This window comes from Xyrauchen texanus, chromosome 16 (genome assembly GCF_025860055.1).
Source record: "Xyrauchen texanus isolate HMW12.3.18 chromosome 16, RBS_HiC_50CHRs, whole genome shotgun sequence".
Taxonomy (NCBI): domain Eukaryota; kingdom Metazoa; phylum Chordata; class Actinopteri; order Cypriniformes; family Catostomidae; genus Xyrauchen; species Xyrauchen texanus.
This window is the reverse complement of record NC_068291.1, coordinates 27270120-27291973: the sequence shown is the minus strand read 5'-3', so window position 1 is coordinate 27291973 and position 21854 is coordinate 27270120. Positions and strand designations below refer to the sequence as shown.

The following is a 21854-nucleotide window of genomic DNA, read 5'->3' as shown; positions in this document are numbered from 1 at the left end:
CCTCTATCTTTGTTACTGTTAACCTTGTTCCTAGTTCCTCTCATCTGCTTCTTCCCCATACCCTCCTGTGCTCTTTTCACAGACACCAACTTTGTGCTGGGGAATGCCCAGATCGTAGACTGGCCCATAGTTTACAGCAATGATGGCTTTTGTAAGCTGTCCGGTTACCACCGCGCTGAGGTCATGCAGAAAAGCAGCACTTGCAGGTATCAGACTTAACATACACATTAAATAAATATTCCGGGTTAATACAAGTTAAGCTCAACATTTGTGGCATAATGTTGATTACAACAAAAAAATATTTTGACTCACTCCTATTCTTTAAAAAAAATTTTGTGGAGGGTTTGAAGACAGAAATTTGTATCTTATAATTTTAAAGAAGCAGATAATTCTTCTGTTAAAACTCTAGTAGTATTATTTGAGCTGTAAAGTTGTTTAAATCATCATTTTTACAGTCGTTTTAGGGTTTGTTGACGTTATATCGACATAGCAACGAAGATGTAAAATTGGCTATAACTTTACTTAAAAAAGGTTAGTAAGTAATTTTATTACACTAAAATCATGTTTATATCTTGTGGCTATACTTCTGAAATAGAGAGTAATTTCATGTTTATGTATTGGCCCCATTCACTTCCATTGTAAGTGCCTCACTGGAACACAGATTATTGCTTTTATTTAAAGAAGCGGCAAGTCAAAATAAATGTTTGTGGTAATAAATATTATGCAACAAGTGCAACTTGAGATTAATTTGTATTGAACTTAGAATATTCCTTTAGGAAAAGATTCATGTACTGGGCATATTAATGATAGCTCTATAAAAAAGAAGAGAGGAAAAATACTACACAGTCTGTACAACATGCATTTAGAATGTAGTGTAATGTAGTGTGTGGGGAGTGCATTTGTAGTGAGTAATTTTAAATGTACCTTAGAAATGGTCATCATGTTTATGTAGCAGAATATTCTGTATTGTACCCTGTATGGAATATTCCTTAATTGCCAATACTGTACTGTATGTCCATTATTACATTGTCTGAATGTCAGCAGTAGAATTGCAATGGTGCATGTCTTTTTGTGGGGACATTGTTTAGATGTTAATGAAAGCTGCTGCCATTAGTGTTGATGTGCAATGTGCCCAGCAAAGCTTGGGCTTTTCACTGATAATGCCAAACACAAGACAAGCTCATTAGTCACATTTCCAGACATCTTAAAGGGACATTCTCTCTCTCATCAAACCAAATTTGGGCTTGACCTTGTGACATAAAATCAGAGGTTTGATCAAAAATGTAAAATAGATCACCTTGCAAATACACTGATGAGCCAAAACATCATGGTCACCTGCCTAATATGCTGTTGGTCCTCCATATGCCACCAAAACAGCCCCGACCCACTGAGGCATGTACTCTACAAGACCCCTGGAGGTGTCCTGTGTTATCTGGAATCAAGACATTAGCAGCAGATCCTTCAAGTCCTGTAAGTTGTGAGGTGAAGCCACTCTGGAGGCTAGGGCAACACCTTGAACTCTTTATTATGTTCATAAAACCATTTCTGAACAATGTGTGCACTGTGGCAGGGCACATTATCCTGCTGAAAGAGGTCACTGCAGTCAGGGAATATCATTGCCATGAAGAGGTGTACCTGGTCTGCAATGATGTTTAGGTAGGTGGCACATGACAAATTGACATCCACTTGAATGGCCGGACCCAGGGTTTCCCAGCAGATTATTGCCCAGAGCATCACACTCCCTCCACTTGCTTGTTGTCTTTCCACAGTGCATCCTGGTGCCATCACTTCCCCAGGTAAATGATGCACATGCACTCAGCCGTCCACGTGATGTAAAAGAAAACGGGACACATCGGACCAGGTGACCTTCTTCCACTGCTCCAAGGTCCAGTTCCGATGCTCGCATGCCCATTGTAGGCACTTTCGACAGGGGTCATCATGGGTCATACGCAGCAGGGTGCGATGCACTGTGTGTTTTGACACATTCCTCCCGTAACATCCTTAACATTTTCTGTGACTTGTGCCACAGTAGACCTTCCGTCAGTTAGAACCAGATGAGATAGCCTGCATTGCCCTTGTGCATCGATGAGCCTTGGGCGCCCAACACCCTGTCGCCAATTTGTGATTTGTCCCTCATCGGACCACTGTCGGTAGGTACTCACCACTGCTGACTGGGAACACTACACAAGTCTTACAGTTTCAGAGATGCTCTAACCTGTCATCTGGCCATAACAATTTGGCTCTTGTCAAAGTCTTAACTACTGCCCATTTCTTCTGCATTCAACACTTTTTCGCTTACAATCTAATCTACCCAGACCTTGACGTGTGGCCTTGTTAGGAGATGATCAATGTTATTCGCTTCACCTGTGAGTGGTCATAATGTTTTGGCTCCTTGGTGTAATATAAAACAAGGTTCTTTAGAAGAAAGTTTGATTTAAATTAGTTACTTCTCTTACATCATTAAGGGTCAGGCTATCGTTCATACAAATCAATTTTAACGTTAATATATATTAATAAAGTTACCAGGCAACTGGCATTCTATTTATTGCCAAAGCCAATTTGTACTTGCATTTGGCACTTGATTATTACTTGTTTTGGACTCTGGATGTAAGAATATATTCATTTTCCAAAGAAAAACTCATATTACACTAAATCTGAATATTGCCTCTGATTGTAACTTTTTTTTTTTGTCTCTCAGCTTTATGTACGGAGAGCTCACAGATAAGGACACATGTGAGAAAGTTCGGCTGACTTTCGAGAACTATGAGATGAACTCGTTTGAGATCTTGATGTACAAGAAAAATCGTGAGCACCACAGCTGCACACACACACAAATGCACGCACACACACACACACAAATGTTTGCTCAGCTATCTGGGTACATAAGTACCTTAGACTTCTGTTGTTTTTATATAAAGCTAACTATAAATTACTATATACTATCATTTTGGTACTCCTATCATTACGAGGACTCTCCATAGACATAATGATTTTTATATTGTACAAACTATATATTATATCCCCTAACCCTACACCTACCCCTAAATCTAACCCTCACAGAAACCTTTTGGCATTTTTACATTTTCAAAAAAACATTGTTTAGTATGTTTTTTAAGCCGTTTGAATTACAGGGACACCAGGGGTGTTGTCATAAATACGGATGCACCGATATGGAATTTCTGGACCAATATGATAACCAAAAATTCACAGCTCATTGTGACCTATACCTATACCGATAATAAACGATATAAAAAAAAAGTTGTAATTTTTAATCCTTTAACCTGGAACTGCTAGCTAATTCATTAAAAGCTTCTCAGAAGAAAAATATGTCACATGTAACAGCTTGGAATTTGGACCAGAATTTTGTCAATCAAACCAATGCTTTTAGAACATGTATTATACTGCATAAGTCATATAATGTCTTCAGTAGGTCTCACCTATATGTAGAGATTTGTACGTTTAGAAATAACGATGTGATTTACAAAGTGTCATATTTACCACCACTACCTCATACAGTATGACAAATAACTCAAAGGAACACTACTCTCACCCAGGGTAGCTAAAAAATAAATCTATGCCATAACATAAGACATATAACATAAAATGACATAAGTAACATTAAACAGAACTTAAAACATAAATATAACCCCCAATACCATTTCAATGTTAATTAATATCACCCCAAACAGTCCCCAAAACCTACACAAACGTACCTAATTAATTATGCAATGACAACAGCCAATAGCAAGTCCGCAAATGTAAACTCTTTGTCCCAGATTCTTTACTTAGATCCCATCCTCGTCGCCAAACTGGTAAGGACTATAAATCAATGTTGTTTTAGCATCTGATATTCATTTAAATGTGTAAACCTGGTATTTTGCCCATTGCAAATGTGAAAATATGCAGACATCTTATCGTTCTATAACCACTGATCTACAAACAAAGTGGATGAGGGCGCACTAGCTGTCACTGCCATTCTGTGCTGTTTGTAGACATGTGTTGACCCATAAGGAGATGTTCCATTATACACAAGTCCAGATGTTTTATGTAAATAGTTATAAATTGCATTATATGACTTATATGATAGTAGTAGAATGACCATTTACTGTTTGCTGTATGTTATCAAACTAAACTGTTTGTTTGCACTATGTCAACAAGCTTATCAAGTGTTTTAAAACCTATGTGGGACTCTTGTTATTCTTCTTTCAAGAGAGAAATTTGACTTAATTCACAGTAATACAAGATTGATATCTAAGATAAGTCATAAAGTCAAAGACAATTAGACAAAGTAGGATAACAAACAAATAATGCTTTGTATCCTATTAGTGGGAATGAGGAAATAACTTTAACCCTTAACTCTTCAAGTCATACAGTGTCGAATGTAATATGGTGTTTTAAAAAGGTATAAAACACAGGACATATTGTGCTTGTGTAACGTTGTTAAATGCAGACACAAACAATAAAACATCTGTCAAACGATTTAATAGACACAGAAAAGAGAGGGAGCCATACATAAGAACACAGAGTTTTCCAGTAGTATTCAAAACTGAAGACAGCTGCCTCAAAGGTATGTGTGACACAGCGGCTGTGGAATCAAGCCTCGAAGAGGCATATATTGGAAATAATAAAAGGGGATCTGGCATCCTTGTGGTGAAACTGGGCTCAGTGAAGTTCGGGGGAGTGTCCATGTATAGGCCCAGGTGTGAACGGGGTCTGAGGGCCGCACGTGCTTCCTTCCTGTGTCCGAGGTGCGTGGGGTGGCGGCATCTTTGGTGGCCTGTCTTCCCAGGTTCGCGGCAGGTTAAAGGGGAAAGTGGCGCAGCCTCTAGCCTATCGACCGCAACTTGTGCTCACACCTAACTTGCAGCAGGGGTCCAAGGAGCTGGTCCGGTGACGAATCTAACTTGGCCGAACCGTCCCAACTCTAATCCTGGGCCTGCAAGGATGCCAGGGTGTGTAAACATGGAGAAGAGAAGCCGGCTCCCCCGAGAAGAAACGCACTCTTCATTTTTATGGCAGCGTTGATGAGGCTCCATCCAATTCAGGTGAGCCTCATCAAATGTCACCCCAATGAGGCTTATTAATTATGTGCCTTTTTTCCTGCCCAACTCCCATCGTTAGCCTGGCTGAAGGTGGGGTGATGATGACGAGAGGCAGAGGTGGGTCTTTCAGCCACAAAAATGATCCCCCCCCGTAGGGTTAATGCATAGGAGACCGCTTCAGCACTGGCTTCAGACTTGAGTCCCGAGATGGGCATGGTGCTGTGGCACATACTGTGTGACCCTCACCCCTTCCTGCCATCGCTTATTCAGCCCTCGGACAGACCTCTGTTTTCTACGGGCCGGAGTCCCCTTGTAGCATGTGTCCAGATGCGTCCTAGTACCTACAGACGCCTCCCAGTTGGGCTGGGGCACCGCGTGCAATGGGCACGCAGCCGCTGGCTCCTGGATGGGGCCCCGGCTGGGTTGGCACATCAACTGCCTAGAGTTGCTGGTTGTATTTCTTGCCCTGTGCAGATTTCTGCCGTTGATCTGTTCGCCTCCCGAGATTCCACCCACTGCCCATTCTGGTACTCTCTGACGGAAGCCCCCCTCGGCACAGACACGCTGGTACACAGCTGGCCCCGGGGGCTGCGCAAGTACGCATTTCCCCAGTGAGCCTACTTGCACAAGTCCTGTGCAAGGTCAGGGAGGACGAGAAACAAGTCATTCTCGTGGTCCCCTACTGGCCCACTCGGATTTGGTTCTCGGATCTCACGATCCTCGCGACAGCACCTCCCTGGCAAATTCCCCTGAGGAAGGACTTTCTTTCGCAGGAATGGGGCACCCTCTGGCATCTGCATCCAGACCTCTGGAATCTCCATGTCTGGCCTTTGGACGGGATGCGGCAGGTTTAAATCGGTCTACCACCACCCATCGTAGACACGATCACACAAGCCAGAGCTACCTCTACCAGGCTTTATGCCCCAAAGAGGCACTTATTCGCAAAGGTGTGTTCTTCTCCGTCTGAAGGCACGCAGAGGTGCGCAGTAGGTCAGTGTTCCCTTTCCTGCAGCAGAGGCTGGAGGGGAGGCTATCCCCCTCCACTATGAAGGTCTAGCGGCTCACCACGATGTAGTGGACGGTAGGTTGTTTGGGTATCATGACCTGATCATCAGGTTCCTTTGAGGCGCCTCCTGATTTCGCTCACTTCCATCAAGAGGGTTGGGGACCTGCAAGCGTTATCTGTCAGCGACCTTTGCCTGGAGCCCGGTCCGGTTCCTACGACCACTTTTCTTTTCAGATAGTTTCAGATAGTGAACCTGCAAGCGCTTCTCCGGGAGGAGGCAGACCCAGCCTTAGCATTGCTGTGTCCGGTGCGTAATTTGCGCACTTACTAGTATCGCACGCAGAGCTTTAGACACTCTGAGCAGCTCTTTGTTGGTCTTGTGGACAGCTGAAAGGGAATGCTACCCACAACAGAGGCTTGCCCATGGGATCGTGGACGCCATTGTGTTGGCCTCCCAGACCCGGTCCGTGCCCGCCCCCTTCTGGGTTCGATCACACTCTACAAAGTGTGTGGCATCCTCGTGGGCACTGGCCGTGGCACCTCTCCAGCAGACATCTGCAGAGTGGCGGGCTGGGCAACATCCAATAACTTTGTGAGATCTTACAACCTCTGGGTTGAGCCAGTTTCATCCCGTGTTTTGACAGGTCCGAATTTGTAGAATTCCTCCCTAGCCTTCTGGCTCCGAACTCAGCAGAGGAAGTTCGCAGCCAGATCCACCGCAGGCACCGACTTGCCTGCGCTGGAATAGGTTCTCCACATGTTCTGATTATTCCAATATTTCCTGTGATGTATTTTCCACGGTACGGTCCCCCTGTCGGCGGACCCGTGTCTCCCTTGGGCAGAGCTCCCTCTGCCCCCCGGTCACTGTGTTTGTAGAGCTCATTCCCGTTGAGGCAGGACCTACCACTGCTCCACTTCTATGTGAGGCTGGTAAACCAATGTGACGTATTTGCCACATGTTAACCTCCCCTGTTGGGCATGACATGGTCTCCGCAGGGTCTTTTCCCCCAGAAAGAATAGGATTGGAAAAGAACGCCTTCCCTGATGCATGTTATAGCGTTAGATGGCCTCAGCCTCTTCTAACACTCTATAGAGTGAAAACATAGAGAGAGAAAAGGCTGTGCCAGCTCCCAGGCTAGTTACGTCGATTCCCTCCCTCAGGGATGTGGGGAACTATATGACGTGTCTTGGAGTGTTGGGGAAGGTTACGTGCATCCTGAAGTACCTGCTATTTTCGCACGCAACAGCTTGCTTGCACCTGCATCAGCAGTCCACGTAACATGTAATAGGGACCCCTAGTGTCACTACATCGACACAACGTCGAGTGAGTGACAGAGGGGGAACATCTTGGTTACTGTCGTAACCTCTATTCCCTGATTGAGGGAACGAGTCGTTGTGTCCCTCTTGCTACAACACTGTACTAAGCCACTGAAATGGCTGAACAGATGCACACCTTCCTCCTTTTATACCCGTATGTCCAGGGAGGGGCACGCAAATTCTGTTTGCCAATTCTCATTGGCCTTTTCTCAAAGATAAGAGGTTACCAAGGCTCTCAAGAGAGACCCCTAGTGACACTACATCGACACAACGTCTTGTTTCCTCCATCAGGGAAAGGAGGTTACGACAGTAACTGAGACGTTAATGCACAATGAATCAGAAGAAGAATCAGCTTTATTGCCAAGTATGCTTACACATACAAGGAATTTGTCTTGGTGACAGAAGCTTCCAGTGCAGAAACAATACAACAAGACAGAGATAATAATAATACAAAATTTAATAAAAATAAAAAGTGAATAGAAAATAAATGATATATAGAAATACACAGTAGGACAATATATATATATATATATATATATATATATATATATATATATATATATATATATATATATATATATATATATATGTACAATATACAAATACAAATATGTTATATACAGTGCAAGGGAAAGTGAAGGGTATGTTGGATAAATATAAATAGACTAAGCTGTGTATTACACATTAATTATTGCTCAATGGGGCAAGAATAACAGTTCATGAGATGGATAGCCTGAGGGAAAAACTGTTCCTGTGCCTGACGGTTCTGGTGCTCAGTGCTCTATAGGGCCTGGCAAAAGGCAACCATTCAAAAAGCTAGAGGGCTGGGTGAGTGAGGTCCCTCACTCTGGAAGTGTACAGATCTTGAAGGGTAGGCAATGGGCAACCAATAATCCTCTCAGCAGTCCGAATTGTCCGTTTTAGTCTTCTGATATCCGTTTTCGTAGCTGAACCAAACCAGACAGTTATAGAAGTGCAGAGGACAGACTCAATGGCTGCTGAGTAGATCTGTATCAGCAACGCCTGTGGCAGATTGAACTTCCTCAACTGGCGAAGGAAGTACAACCTCTGCTGAGTCAATGTGGGTCTCCCACTTCAGGTCCTGTGAGATGGTAGTGCCCAGGAACCTGAATGACTTCACTGCTGCCACAGTGCTGTTTAGAATGGTGAGGTGGGTCAATGTCCACAATCCACAATTATCTCCACTGTTTTGAGCGTGTTCAGCTCCAGGTTGTTTTGACTACACCAGTGAGCCAGCCGTTAAATTTCCCCTCTGTATGCAGACTCATCATCATCTTGGATGAGGCCGATGACAGTAGTGTTGTCTGCAAAATTCAGGAGAGTGGAGTAAGCCAGTCCGGATAGCCCCCCCAGCCTGAATCGGGTGGTATGAGGATGTACGCCCGGTGCTGAGTTGCCTAATCAGCGGGAGAGAGAGATAAAGGAAGAACTGGGGACACCAGAGAGAGAGAGATAGAGAGAGAGAGAGAGAGAGAGAGAGAGAGACACACAGCCGCTCTGTGTGTCAGATCCGGCTCCCGCATCCTCCTTTCCCAGACGAACAGAGACCCTTCACACTAATGCATTAACTAATGTTAACAAATAACCCCCCCCCACCCACATGAGCTGTGAGTATTGGGAGCAGGAACAGCAATTAAAACAGAACAGAACAAATTAAAATTAGAACAGAGGTAAAGCAATTTTACTTCAATAGAGTAATAATTTTGATGACATGTCATCTGTCAGATTTACACACACTGACACACACATGTGCACAGAGAATTTTGGGGTATTTTTTATATGCATATGTATTTTCTCAGGAACACCGGTATGGTTCTTTGTGAAAATTGCACCTATACGGAACGAACAGGAGAAGGTTGTGCTCTTCTTGTGTACATTTAGTGACATCACAGCATTCAAACAGCCAATTGAGGATGACTCCTCCAAAGGTATGTATTGTCCAACTGTATTTTTTTTATTAACATTGCATATTTGGAGGGGATCTCATTTTAACATGTTCTGTGTAGTGTAAAAGCTGGGACAGTAATCATAAATGAGTGTTTGTTAAGAGTGATGGCTGGGGGGAAGTTTGTGTGTTTATGTTTTTGCCTGACTTTGACTTTGACTTTGGGAGTCTATGACAAGGAAAAATCTGGAGAATTTAAAAATGTGATATACAGGCCTGAAAAAGTCATGGCAATTATTCTTAGTAAGTCAAAGAAAAGTTATGGAAATGTATATGACTATAATATGAATTTATTGTTTCCTTGTATATTTTTGGGCTAAATATTGCTTCTTGTACTGTACAGTGCAGTTTTTAAAAACATTATCCAGAAATCATGACCGAGTGGGAAAATCATGGAAATTCATGGCAATTCACAAGTCAAAAGTGGTGGGACCCCCTCTTTAAGTGTTATATATTGAATTTGAGTGTGTATATGAATGTGTGTGTTATCTGTGTTCAGGCTGGGGGAAGTTTGCTCGTTTGACCAGAGCTCTGACCAGTAGTCGAGGGGTTCTACAGCAACTGCAGCCCACTGTACACAAGGGAGAGAATGTACATAAACACTCACGACTTGCAGAGGTTCGTCTGTCTGTCTCTGTGTGTGTTAGGCTGATACATGTATTTTACACCAAAGTGATTCTTGTGTGTGTCAGCATGTTTTGCATCTGTCCATGACAAAGATCAAACTGACACTAGGGTAGCTATCATCTCACTCTGTGTGTATCCCCACTACACATTCACCCCTCCTGCAGGGAGATTAATTATATATTGGTGATGAATTTGAAGAGTGTGCAAACTCGCTGGCTTTCTTATGTTTTCTCATGACGATTTATTGATTTGTTGTGGTGTAGTGGTGTCTATTCTTAAAGGGATAGTTCACCCAAAAAGGAACATTCTGGCATAATTTGCTTACTCTCAGGTTGTTTCAAACCCATATGACTTGTTTTCTTTTGTGGAACAATAAAATAAATCAAGTAGATAAAGAATTGCCACTCCACTATAGCTCTCAAATCTCTTTCGTGATTGTGCATATTCAAATGTGGCACCAGTTTTGATACTGATGCTGATAACTACCAATATATCTGGCACCACAAGCAAACTGGGTTTCCATGAGAAAGGAAATCATAGGATATTTTATGCTTTTAAAGTAAAAAAAATAAACTGGCATGTGCACAACACTTGTGCACATTGTATAAGCTGGTAAAAATGCTGGTAAAGGTAATGGGCAAAAATCTATGTGCCGATCTGTTTTTCTTAAATCATATGACCTTACCCTGATAAAGGAAAGATGTTTAAACTGTTTACATGAAGACATTCATTGTAACCTTATTAAGTATTATCGGTGCATGTATATGCACTCAGTGGTATCATGAAACACTATGATTGCGACAAAATGCAGTTACATGATTTGAGCTACACCGAAGGGGAAAAAGTTTCAATAAATTTCATTCAGTTCCTCAGACGAAGCTGACGTATGTCTTCAGAAGACTTGGAATATAGTCCACAAGTTGTATGGTGCTTTTCGGTCCTTTTTGGAGCTTGAAATCACAAGTGATATCCAACCCACTATATTCCAAGCTGTGTCATAGCCATGGGTGTGCAAATGCCACTCAACATGTCAGCTTGTACATCTAAATGAAATACTTTTTGACAAATAATAATAGTATGTAGGGGTATAAAATGCATTGATATTAAAGATACATTGGGTACAATCTCAGATTGCGCTTTCACAACAGGCGCAGTGTGCGAGTCTGAGGAAAGAAGAGCGCAATTTAAATAAAAAAAAGTATATGCTATCGAGTTTGAATTTCTGCATCATTATTCATTGGCTGTCTATGATCACACTAAGTTCATTGTTGTTCTTTGATTCGCCAATTATGATATATTATGTATATTATGGAACATTTGGAGAATACACTTACAAAGGTACAGTATGCACCTTTACTTGTGATGTTTGTTCATAACATGTTATAAACGTATGCCATTATGTTGTTAATTCTGTGACCCTGCTTGATGTAAAAATTATTTCAATTATATTTCAATTACTGGTTCAAAACAGTTCCTCTGAGATATTAAAATATATTACAGATTCAGATCTGTATGTTAGTTTGCATCAAGTCAGATATTTAGTTATCTTTTTCATACTAGCTCTTTAATTAAGGTGCACTCAGTAACTTTTGTCTTTGTGTCATCTTGGATTTACACTGTCACCTAGCTGCTTGGATGCAGCATCATGTAAAATCAATAGTTTACAGTTTCAGATGCCATTGTAGAAATGTAGTATTCACTGTCAGCCATGATTTAATCAATGAGTTTAAGTGTCACATAACAGGACAGTTACTGAGATTTATGTGAGTAGTATTCATCTAGTCATGTGATTCTCATGTTAGCCTTGTTTCTGGCGATGTCATTGATTCCAAGTCTTCAAAATCCACATGATAGATTTTTATGAGGAACAGATAGAAATTTACCATTCACTAAGCTCCGCCCCCTTGGTTACCGTTGCTTGCTCTGACAAGCTTTGATGAACTTCCCATAGGAATGAATGGGAGATTGCCGGGAATTTAGGAAAAAGGCACGGGTTTGGAAAAATATTCTCATAAACGGAATTGATCATATGTTTATGTGGGCTGGAACGAAGGGTGACATTTATAAGACTTTTTGTAAAAGAAATTGTTAAAATACTCGAATGAATTTGACTGGAGACATGAATAAGCATTGTGGCAAAGGATTATCGCAGTCACTTGAAAAGAGAAAAGCGTCATCTGGTGGCGATTATTTGGCTTAATCTCCTTTAGTGTTAAATTGAAGAATGAACGGTTTGGGATGAGATGAGGGTGAGTAGATGATGACAGAATTTTCACATTTGGTTGAAGTATTTCTTTAATGCAGATCTATGTAATGTCTCCATAAATGCAGCATTGGAAGATTTAACCAAAATCTTCATTAAATATCTACTTTAGAGACATTCAGAGGTAATGCTTCATTTATATCTGTTAAACAGACATGATGAGATGTTTTACACAGTGTGATTTTTCTATGTCAGAAACATTACAGGCGAGATGGTCATTGCTCTTCCTCTCAACACAGATTAGCACAGATAAATTAACATCTGCTGCCTCTCTTTCCTCACAGGTTCTCCAACTGGGCTCAGAAATTCTCCCCCAGTACAAACAAGAGACGCCCAAGACCCCACCTCACATCATCCTGCACTACTGCGCCTTTAAGACCACCTGGGACTGGGTCATCCTTATTCTCACCTTCTACACAGCCATCATGGTCCCCTATAATGTCTCGTTTAAGACCAAGCAGAACAATGTCACCTGGCTGGTTGTGGACAGTATTGTGGATGTGATCTTTCTGGTGGATATTGTACTGAATTTCCACACCACTTTCGTGGGCCCAGCCGGGGAAGTGATATCCGACCCGAAACTGATCCGCATGAATTACATGAAAACCTGGTTTGTGATTGACCTGTTGTCCTGTCTGCCTTATGATGTCATCAACGCCTTTGAGAACGTGGATGAGGTCAGTACAAACTATGTTCAGTACGTTTGAAGCTGTTGCAAAATGACTAGAAAGTTACACACACCTGTGACAGGACATTCTATATAAAACGGCAAGTTGTTACATTGCTTGGCAAACAGCAAACAGCAGTTAGGCTACTGAATTATATTATTTAGCAGAGGAATTGTTTTCCGATTATTATTATTATTATTATTAAGAAATGTATCTATTTACTGAACATTGATGTAACAATATTGCTGGTGTCTTTTATCATATTGGTGTTGCTGTTGTTTTATAAAAGACAAAAGCCACTCAATTCCATGCGTTACAGTGATTTTATCATGGTTAAGGGGGTTTTAGGCCCTTTGCTTTGCTCTTACATAAATACACCCATTATAAAATCACCGTAACTCATAACTCATAACACATCTCTTGGCTTATTGCTTTAACAAACACTTTGGATAGAATATGGATAGAGATTATCAGGGCAAACGGACAGAATAAGCTTTGAGCAGAGTTCAAAATAAGTTTTGATCAGATCACAGTCAACACCTCTGTATGATTTCTGTTTAGTTTTTAGCAGCTGTGGTTACAGAATTATGACAGAACTTCAGAAGTATGTTTGTGCTCCAATTTTCCAGTATGCTGAAGTTTATTGCTTGTTTCTCACAATGTTTAAAGCAAGAATATATACAATAGGAAGTGTTTAATTTAAGCAGCAGACGGCAATATTTTCAAAGACAGGCAGTTTAACTTAAGATGTTTTAGAATATAAAGTTTGCAAGTGAGCAGAGGGAGAGATTTTCAGAATAGTTTTCCAGACATTATTGAGAAATCTGAAATGTTTTGGTTCTAAATGTTTTTTTTGTGATACTCCACCTGGCTAAATGAGTACATATATGAAGCAGTAGTGTTTAGGCTAGCTTTGTTTCAGCATCATTCTGTTTAGGGTCCAGTCTGATTTTAATTGGTCCGGTGTAGGGGTAGGCAAAATTAAAATGGCTCTTAAAATGCACTTGAATGGTCAAAAAGTTTGCCAACCTCTGGTCTAGTTGTGTTAAAGGAATAGTTCACCCAAAAATGAAAATTCACATTATTCACTTCCCCTGATGCCATCCCAAACGTGTATGACTGTCTTTTTTCAGCAGAACACAAGTGAAGATTTTTAGATACAAATAGAGCTCTGTCAGGTCCTTATAATGGATGTATACGGGTGTCAGCACTTTGACCATCTAAATGGCATGTTTAAGCAGCATAAAATAATCCACACGACTCCAGTCTTCTGAAGCAAATCGATACGTTTGTGTAAAAAAATACATTGCTAATTAAAATGTTATTAACTTTTTAAAAAGCACTTCCTGCCAGCAGCTAAAGTATCATGCTGCGGTCGTGTGACCTAAGCGCGTCGCGAGTTTACACGAGAACGTCACGTGAGAGTTTAGCCATTTCAAACAGCATCAGAGCCCTGGATGGAAGCGCCGATTTAAAGTTAAAAACTTTTTAATTGTCTAATTTTCTTACATAACCTATCGATTCGCTTCAGAAGACATTCATTGATTGAGTTGTGTGGATTACTTTTATGCTGCCTAAATGTGACTTTTAGATGGTCAAAGTGCTGGCACCAGTGTACATCCATTATAAGGACCTGACAGAGCTCTATCTTCTTCTTAAAACCTTCACTTCATTTTGTTTCAATTAAGATCATGATTTTATACGCCCCTAAAGCTCAGACCATAGACACTGTGACCCAACCAGACCCAGGTCAAGCTCGATCCCCTTGTGTTTATTTCCTCTCATTACACCACAGCTAAGTCTCAAAGGAGTATGTGTGTATGCATGCGCAAAAGGAGTTGCAAAGGTTAGGTCCAGTTATTTAATAAAAAAAAAAAAAAAGAACATTACAAATTTAATTAGTCCAGAAAATGACTTGAATATATCACTAATAGTTGTAAATGCATATGAAATACAGTATAAAAAGAGTACTTTCTAAAAACTTGGCAGATCCATGATTTGAAATATGTTTTTCCTCACCTTGAAGTTACTTGTCATTGACCCTAAAATGGAAAAATACTAAATTTATAATATTAATAATAATAAGAAGAATTTTTTTTTTTTTAATAATTGCAAATCCAATGTAATAAATATACATAAATGGACCCAAACCTGTCCCAAAACATGACAATTTGTGTTATCCTCTCAGGCACAGGTCAGGCAGCAAACCTCAACATTGAACACATTTACAGTATCAATTCTTCTATATTTACCAAAATGCACCAGTTCAGAATAAAGTGTAGCTTGACAAGAGTCAGTATCACAGCCTTGCAACATTAATCAAATCATTTTTCTTTTCATCAGTGCTTTGCATGAAGGATATTATTTGAGCTTGTAATGGAGCAAATCTTCAGTGTTAATTAAAACTGATCGGGACTTGTGAGAGCGTAGCACACACGCAACCTCTCATTGATTCAGGGCTAAGAGTTCATTTCCATGCTATTATATTCACACTTTGAATTTTTAGTTAAGCATTGAGTGCTTCTAAGTGTCAGATAGAGCTTTATCTCTGTCTCTCTTTAATTTGTCGGTCTCTCTATTTTTCTGGCTTTAAAATGGGTGATATTTTGGTGTTGTTGGCAACTGAATCAATGGTACGTGCTTCTCTGTGCTGGTAAGGTTGGAGTCGGTGTGCTGTGCTGAAGCTATTTGTCTAGATCAATCTGTGACCGTATAACAATTTAAACTGAGCTGTCTGTCTGCATGTAATTGAACTCACAATCAATTTCCGTCACTGCACACAGGATGAGGACAATCTTTTGCTCTCTCTCTCTCTCTCTCTCTCTCTCTCTCTCTCTCTCGCTCTCTCTCTCCATGGTTATCTGCCATTACTCCACGCACCTGCATTCCACAACATTCAACAATAATATTTTTTTTTTATGAAGATCAAATATATATATATATATATATATATATATATATATATATATATATATATATATATATATATATATACTTCTAAACCCCTTTCTACCCCTAAATATTTAAAGAAACCTCTCAGAATTTAAAGGAATAGTTTACCCAAATTAAATTATGTCATCATTTACTCACCCTTATGTAGTTCCAAATGCATATGAGTTTCGGTCTTCTGTAGAACAAAGAATCAAATATTAGGCAGGATGTTAGGAACTGACAGCCTCAGTCACCATTCACTTTCATTGTATGGAAAAAAAGCAGTGTCAACATTCTTCAAAACATTCAACATTCTTCTCTTTTTGTGTTCAATGGAAGAAAGGAAGTCTGGAATAATATGAGGGCAAGTAAATTGTCAACATTTTCAAAAGTTTGGCTGAACTAGCCCTTTAAAATTTTTAACCTTTCAATAAATAGCTACAGAATAATGAATTTCACAAAATGTTCACATGTTGTTATCATAAATAATTAAAACAGTCGACTAGTCGCTTGCCACGTGATTTACAAAACGCGTCTGTAGGAAATACAGCGGATTCCAGATTTCTGAAACATAGGATGGCAAGGGAAGATACATTCAATTTAATGATATACACATTAATCTTCTGCTAAACACAAACAAAGATTTTTAGAAGAACATCTCAGCTCTGTATAGGTCCATACAATGCAAGTGAATGGTGACCAACATTTTGAATCTCCAAAAAGATCATCTTCTTTTGTGTTCTGCAGAATAAAAGAAAGTCATACACTTCTGGAATTGCATGAGGGCAAGTCAATAATGAGAGAATTTCTCTTTTTTGGGTGAACTATCCCTTTAATGACGAAAGCTCTACCTGATTTTTTAGTGTTAGGTTTAGGGGTTGGGTTATGTTTTCACTGACCAATCAGAGTAGCACTTTCCTGATGAATATTACTAAATCATCCAATCAGGTATTGCTTTACTCATGAATATAAAGGACTCTTGCCCTGCCATCCTATGTTTCGGGAACTTGCCAGCGGGTATGAAGGCCGATGGTTCTGCACTGGAAAAAGTGGCTCAAATGTACTTTGATAAAGATGGCTCAGATTCTACAGTAATCTCAGACATATGCATAGAGGCCTTCAAATATGGCAGAGATACTAGTGCCTCGTTTCATTTAATCATTTAAAAAGGAACTCACTGGTGCTAGTTAGTGATTTTCAACATGATCAGCAACAATTTGTGTGTCTAAGAACATGATTCGGTGAGTTAGAAAATCGCTTCAAGCTGGAGTATGATGACAAGTGGCTGCAAGAGGAGGGGTAAACGACTGCAGCTACAGGTAGTCTAGGCTACACTAAAATATGTTCAGACACTTACCGTATGTTAACTTTTAGCTATGTTTCAGCTCGACATATGCCAACCTTTTGTTGCACATTTCTAAAGAAAAGGTGCTTATGAGGAGATAACATAATAATTTATGTTTATTCCATTCGATCCGTTCACATACAGTACAAAACGTCACGTGCTTGACTATTCGACTATTGAGATATCAGTATCACACACACATACACACACACAAAGACACGCACACACACCCTAACTCAAGAAACAAATGAATATGATACCAGCACATTCACCCACTCAGACACTCTTCCCTCCCACTAGCACAGTGTTACGCACACACAAACACACACATGCAGGATCTGAGCTTTCATCTTGCCCTTGGGCATATGGCTTTTCAGTGGGGCTGTCAGCACCAGTTTACAGTGATCAGCTACATCAAGCTCATCAGATATGTCTGCGCTCGCTGGCGGGCTTTGAGCATAACAGATCCAGCCCAAAGACCAGAGCACTGCCATAAATAACGACATCCTTAGAGAATTATGCAATACGAATTAGATCCTCAGGTGACGACTAACTGATACAGAATAATGCACGCTGTCTGGTATTTGTTTTCGGTTGATTTGTGATGAAACAGAGAAGGAAATGGGTGATAAATTGAAGTTCACAGTGAGGTAAAGCTTAACAAAACAGACACAATGGTTTCTTACATTAGGACATGTAGTCAAAGCACCCAGATTATGTCTTTGATTGTTTTGGTGGACAGTTGGTCAAGTGTTCAAAGACATGATAAAAGCAGGATCCCAATTCATAAACTATCTGTACTATATAATATTTATAGTGAGATTAGGATCAGTTCATTACAAATCATAGTATGCCAAAGGTGCCTGGTTGGATTTTCAAAGAATAGATATGTTTTGGGCTAATATTGTAACAACCCCTTGCATGGAATATGAGGCATTAACCATGCTTCTCTTTCAACTTTTCCAGCTACCACAGCAATTTTTAAACACATGAACCAATAAGTTAAGTGATAATGAATTTCAATGTATTTTAGGAATTTAACCCTATTATTGCTTATATGCAAATGAAAACTGTGGGTGTGTCTCAATCATCTCCCTATGTTGTGAATCAGAATATTGTTAACATGAATTCGGCCACTGGCCAGGGTTTTCATCCACCGAACATTGGGACATTTATGACTCAATTACTTGTGACAACATTTTTTTCATGTTATTAATCAGCACTATTGCATTATTAATGACACTATTGTTTATTTTCACGGTCATTATGAATGAAAGGCATTACAAACAACTCTTTAAAAGAGAAAATAAGGCTTTGGCATCATATATTTACATTTGTGCTTGTCTCCTAATGGCTTGAGAGACTTCAGAAGACATGATGACGTTTCTGGTAAGGGAACATAGTGAGCAACGAAGCTCCCTGTTTTTTATGGTACATTGTGGGATTTTTTAAGGGAGCGAATGTTTCAGTGTACTGGAACGATTTTGCGATTGAGACAGCGATTACTGTAATTCGAAGCTAAGAAGTATTTGAAAATCACTTACCGTCTTTAATGAGGGCACAAACTACAATCTCATGAAGCATTGTGAATGATGTAATGAAATCAAAAACTATGGAAATATGTAAAACTATTGATTTAAAGTGGTTGATTATAAGAATAGAAACAACATGTTTTGATTTTAAAGCAAAATATTCAGACATATGCAAACGTATAAGTAGTCTTAGAGTATTAGAGTGCAAGGAGACCAACTTGCCTCTCGCAGTGCGTCATGGGAGTGGGCGGTCACTGCAGAGTGCATTTGGCATGCTTTGTTCGCCGACGATTCTCTGATTGGTGGAGCGTTTCTCTACAGGATCATGGGTAGTGTAGTTCTTCACCATAAATTCTGCTATTAAACATAATTTTTTTTTATATGTAGATGAAATAACACTGACTGATGTCTTCGACAGAAGTTTATACCATTAATTAATGAATGACCTATGGAAAAACTGCATGTGAAACCAAACTGTTACGTTCTGTTAAGACAATTATGTAAAACCAATTTTTATACCTTCTTACTACATACTCAAAAGTGTGCACATGTGATTTGTAATGCAACCAATATTACTTTCTCTCTTTGAAAAACACAAGGACCTCACACACGAGTGCGCACATGTGCACACTTCTCTGTGTTTAATTATCTGGTAGAGGTGCCTTTTGTTTTGGCCTACAGGGAGAGCTGTGTGTTTTTTAATAATCTAAATCCTCAGGTGTTTCATTTCAAAACTTTGGTTTGCATAATTGTCTTGTGTTGCAAAACACTGCTCTGATTTCACAGAGACATCTGTCATCGTTTCGCATTGCCTAGGTGGCAGAAGCTTGATTATTTATGTCTGCGATGCCTGTGATCTCACAGTTCAGGCTCTGCTTTTTCACTATGGCTGAGTCCTGAATGGCATACTACAATATTTACTCTTACTATTTCTGCCAGATCTTTAAATGAATAGTATATCTATAAGAGTAGTATGGTAGCATGCCATTCCAAACTCGCCTATGGCTATGTTCGTAATAGTATGCTACCAAACTACTCTTTCTATTGTTGCAGTATATACTATACATACATACTGTATACTGTATACTTTATAGTGTAGGCCACTCTCTGAATTAAACGTGCAACATGATAAAATCATGTGACAAATGTCAATAATGTTAAATAATGCATATATTTATTTAATATTTTTACTTTATTATAATTTTTGTTGACAATACAGTACATACTGCACAGTATTTAGTCAGTAGTAAGCTAGTAGCCTATACCAATCCGAACATAGCCTATCATTCAAAGCATCATGCTTTTTTGCAGTGACTGTTCACATATTCTTCTGTTGACCATTGTCACTCTCTTTTGTTTTTGTTTTTTCCTCCTCATCCCTCTTTTTTTTTTTGCATGTCCCTTCCACTGCCTGTGTTTGTTGTGGGCGTATGAAGAACTGGAATCATCGAGCTGTCACTCAAGTAGGCCTTTCATCTCAAAACTCATCATTTGATTGAAATGGTGTGCCTCGGGGCACCAATGAGATGATGTAAAACACATACTGTATAGTATTAGAATATGCTCTGTGATGTCGCATTTCTACTACAGAATCTCATTACACTGACATTTTACATTTAAACATTCAGTTGGTGTGTATTAAACTGTGTTTGTGTCAGTGTTTGTTACTCACTGGGTGTGTTGATCGGTATGCAAAGGTGTTTAATAGAGAATTCATGCATACTAAACTGAATTACAGTAGTATTATGAGCCAACAGGACTAATATTATTCAAAACTTTTTCTCCCTGGTATCTTGAATAAAGACCAATTGCTGCACTGTAAAAACGAGTCTTTCTATTAAAAGTGTGAGCAACAGAAACAAAATATGTATGTCATTTTTGTGATAAATAACAACCCAACTTAATCCCTGAATGAATAGATTTTTTGCCATGACCTTCTTGACTGTATCCAACAATCACACAAATCAGGTTTTTATATTGTATTTTTTTTATTTTTGTGTAAAAGGGTTGCCAATCTCATAGAAAATGAATAGAAAATATAACAGCTTATGTTTAGATAATTCATTTAGGGATAGTCTACTCAAACATTTCTCACCCTCATGCCATCCCAAATGTGTATGACTTTCTTCTGTAGAACACAAACATTAAGACAAGAATATCTCAGCTCTGTAGGTCCATTCAAAGCAAGTGAACCAGACCTTTGAAGCTCTAAAAATCACATAAATGCCACATAAAAGTAATCCATATGACTCCAGTGGTTAAATCCATGTCATTAGAAGCAATATGAGAAATGTGGGTGTGAAATAGATCAATATGTAATTCATATTTACTATAAATCTCCACTTTTACTTTCACATTCTCTCACATTTTGAAAGTGATTTACAAGAGTCGTGTGGCACCATGCGAAGTTCAGACGTATGAATGGCGAGCTCTGTGCACTTTGCTAGTTTTCATTCTTTTTGTGCCATAAACTGGTGAAACTTCTCAAGCTGAAGCCCCTGAGCAGCAGGCCGAAAGACCGGGAATCAATTTGGATGGTGAAGTGAAGGAAATTCAGCTTCAATTGTTGAATGTGTCGGCAATGCTGACAAAGGTCGTTGCTGACTTGGAGGATCTTGCTGTAATATGTTGATCGATCACTGCCATAGAGACGAAATTCACTGAGATGTTTACAAGAGTGGCGGATACTGAGAAATGGATCGATTATCTGGAGAGGGAATTAGCTGCTAACCCGCTAGCGACCAAGGCAGACTTGGAGCGCATCTGGGAAAAGTTGGAAGATTTGGAGAATTGTAATCGGTGAAACAACGTTCAAATTGTTGGAATTCCTGAGGATGAAGAAGGCAAAGATATGGTGAAATTCCTAGACGGGCTCTTCCAGAGTCTGCTCGACATAACAAACCATAAACTGAAAATCGAGGGAGCTCACAGGTTCCCCGTTTGGCGATCCTCTGAGGGAGACAGGCCCTGATCAATTCTGGCCAAATTTCTAAGATAATCCGATAAAGATCTTGTGTTACACGAGGCAAGGAGTAAAGGAAGGTTTTCTTGGAAGAACCACAGCATTTTTGCGAATTCGACAAGAGCGAAACATGATCAATTCAAGGAATGCAAGAACCTCTTACATCAATGGAAGTTTGCTTTTGCACTGATGTTC

The 21854-nt window shown here is 39.8% G+C and overlaps 1 protein-coding gene across 1 annotated transcript in view; it reads left to right on the top strand.

The window, feature by feature from the left end:
• Window positions 1-21854, top strand: part of LOC127656752 (potassium voltage-gated channel subfamily H member 1-like) — an 85535-nt gene that overhangs the window by 5526 nt on the left and 58155 nt on the right. The window contains exons 3-8 of the mRNA XM_052145223.1: window positions 83-206; window positions 2699-2805; window positions 9186-9314; window positions 9831-9949; window positions 12506-12898; window positions 20134-20160. Coding sequence (XP_052001183.1) covers window positions 83-206; window positions 2699-2805; window positions 9186-9314; window positions 9831-9949; window positions 12506-12898; window positions 20134-20160 — 899 coding nt within the window. The remainder of the gene's footprint in view (window positions 1-82; window positions 207-2698; window positions 2806-9185; window positions 9315-9830; window positions 9950-12505; window positions 12899-20133; window positions 20161-21854) is intronic.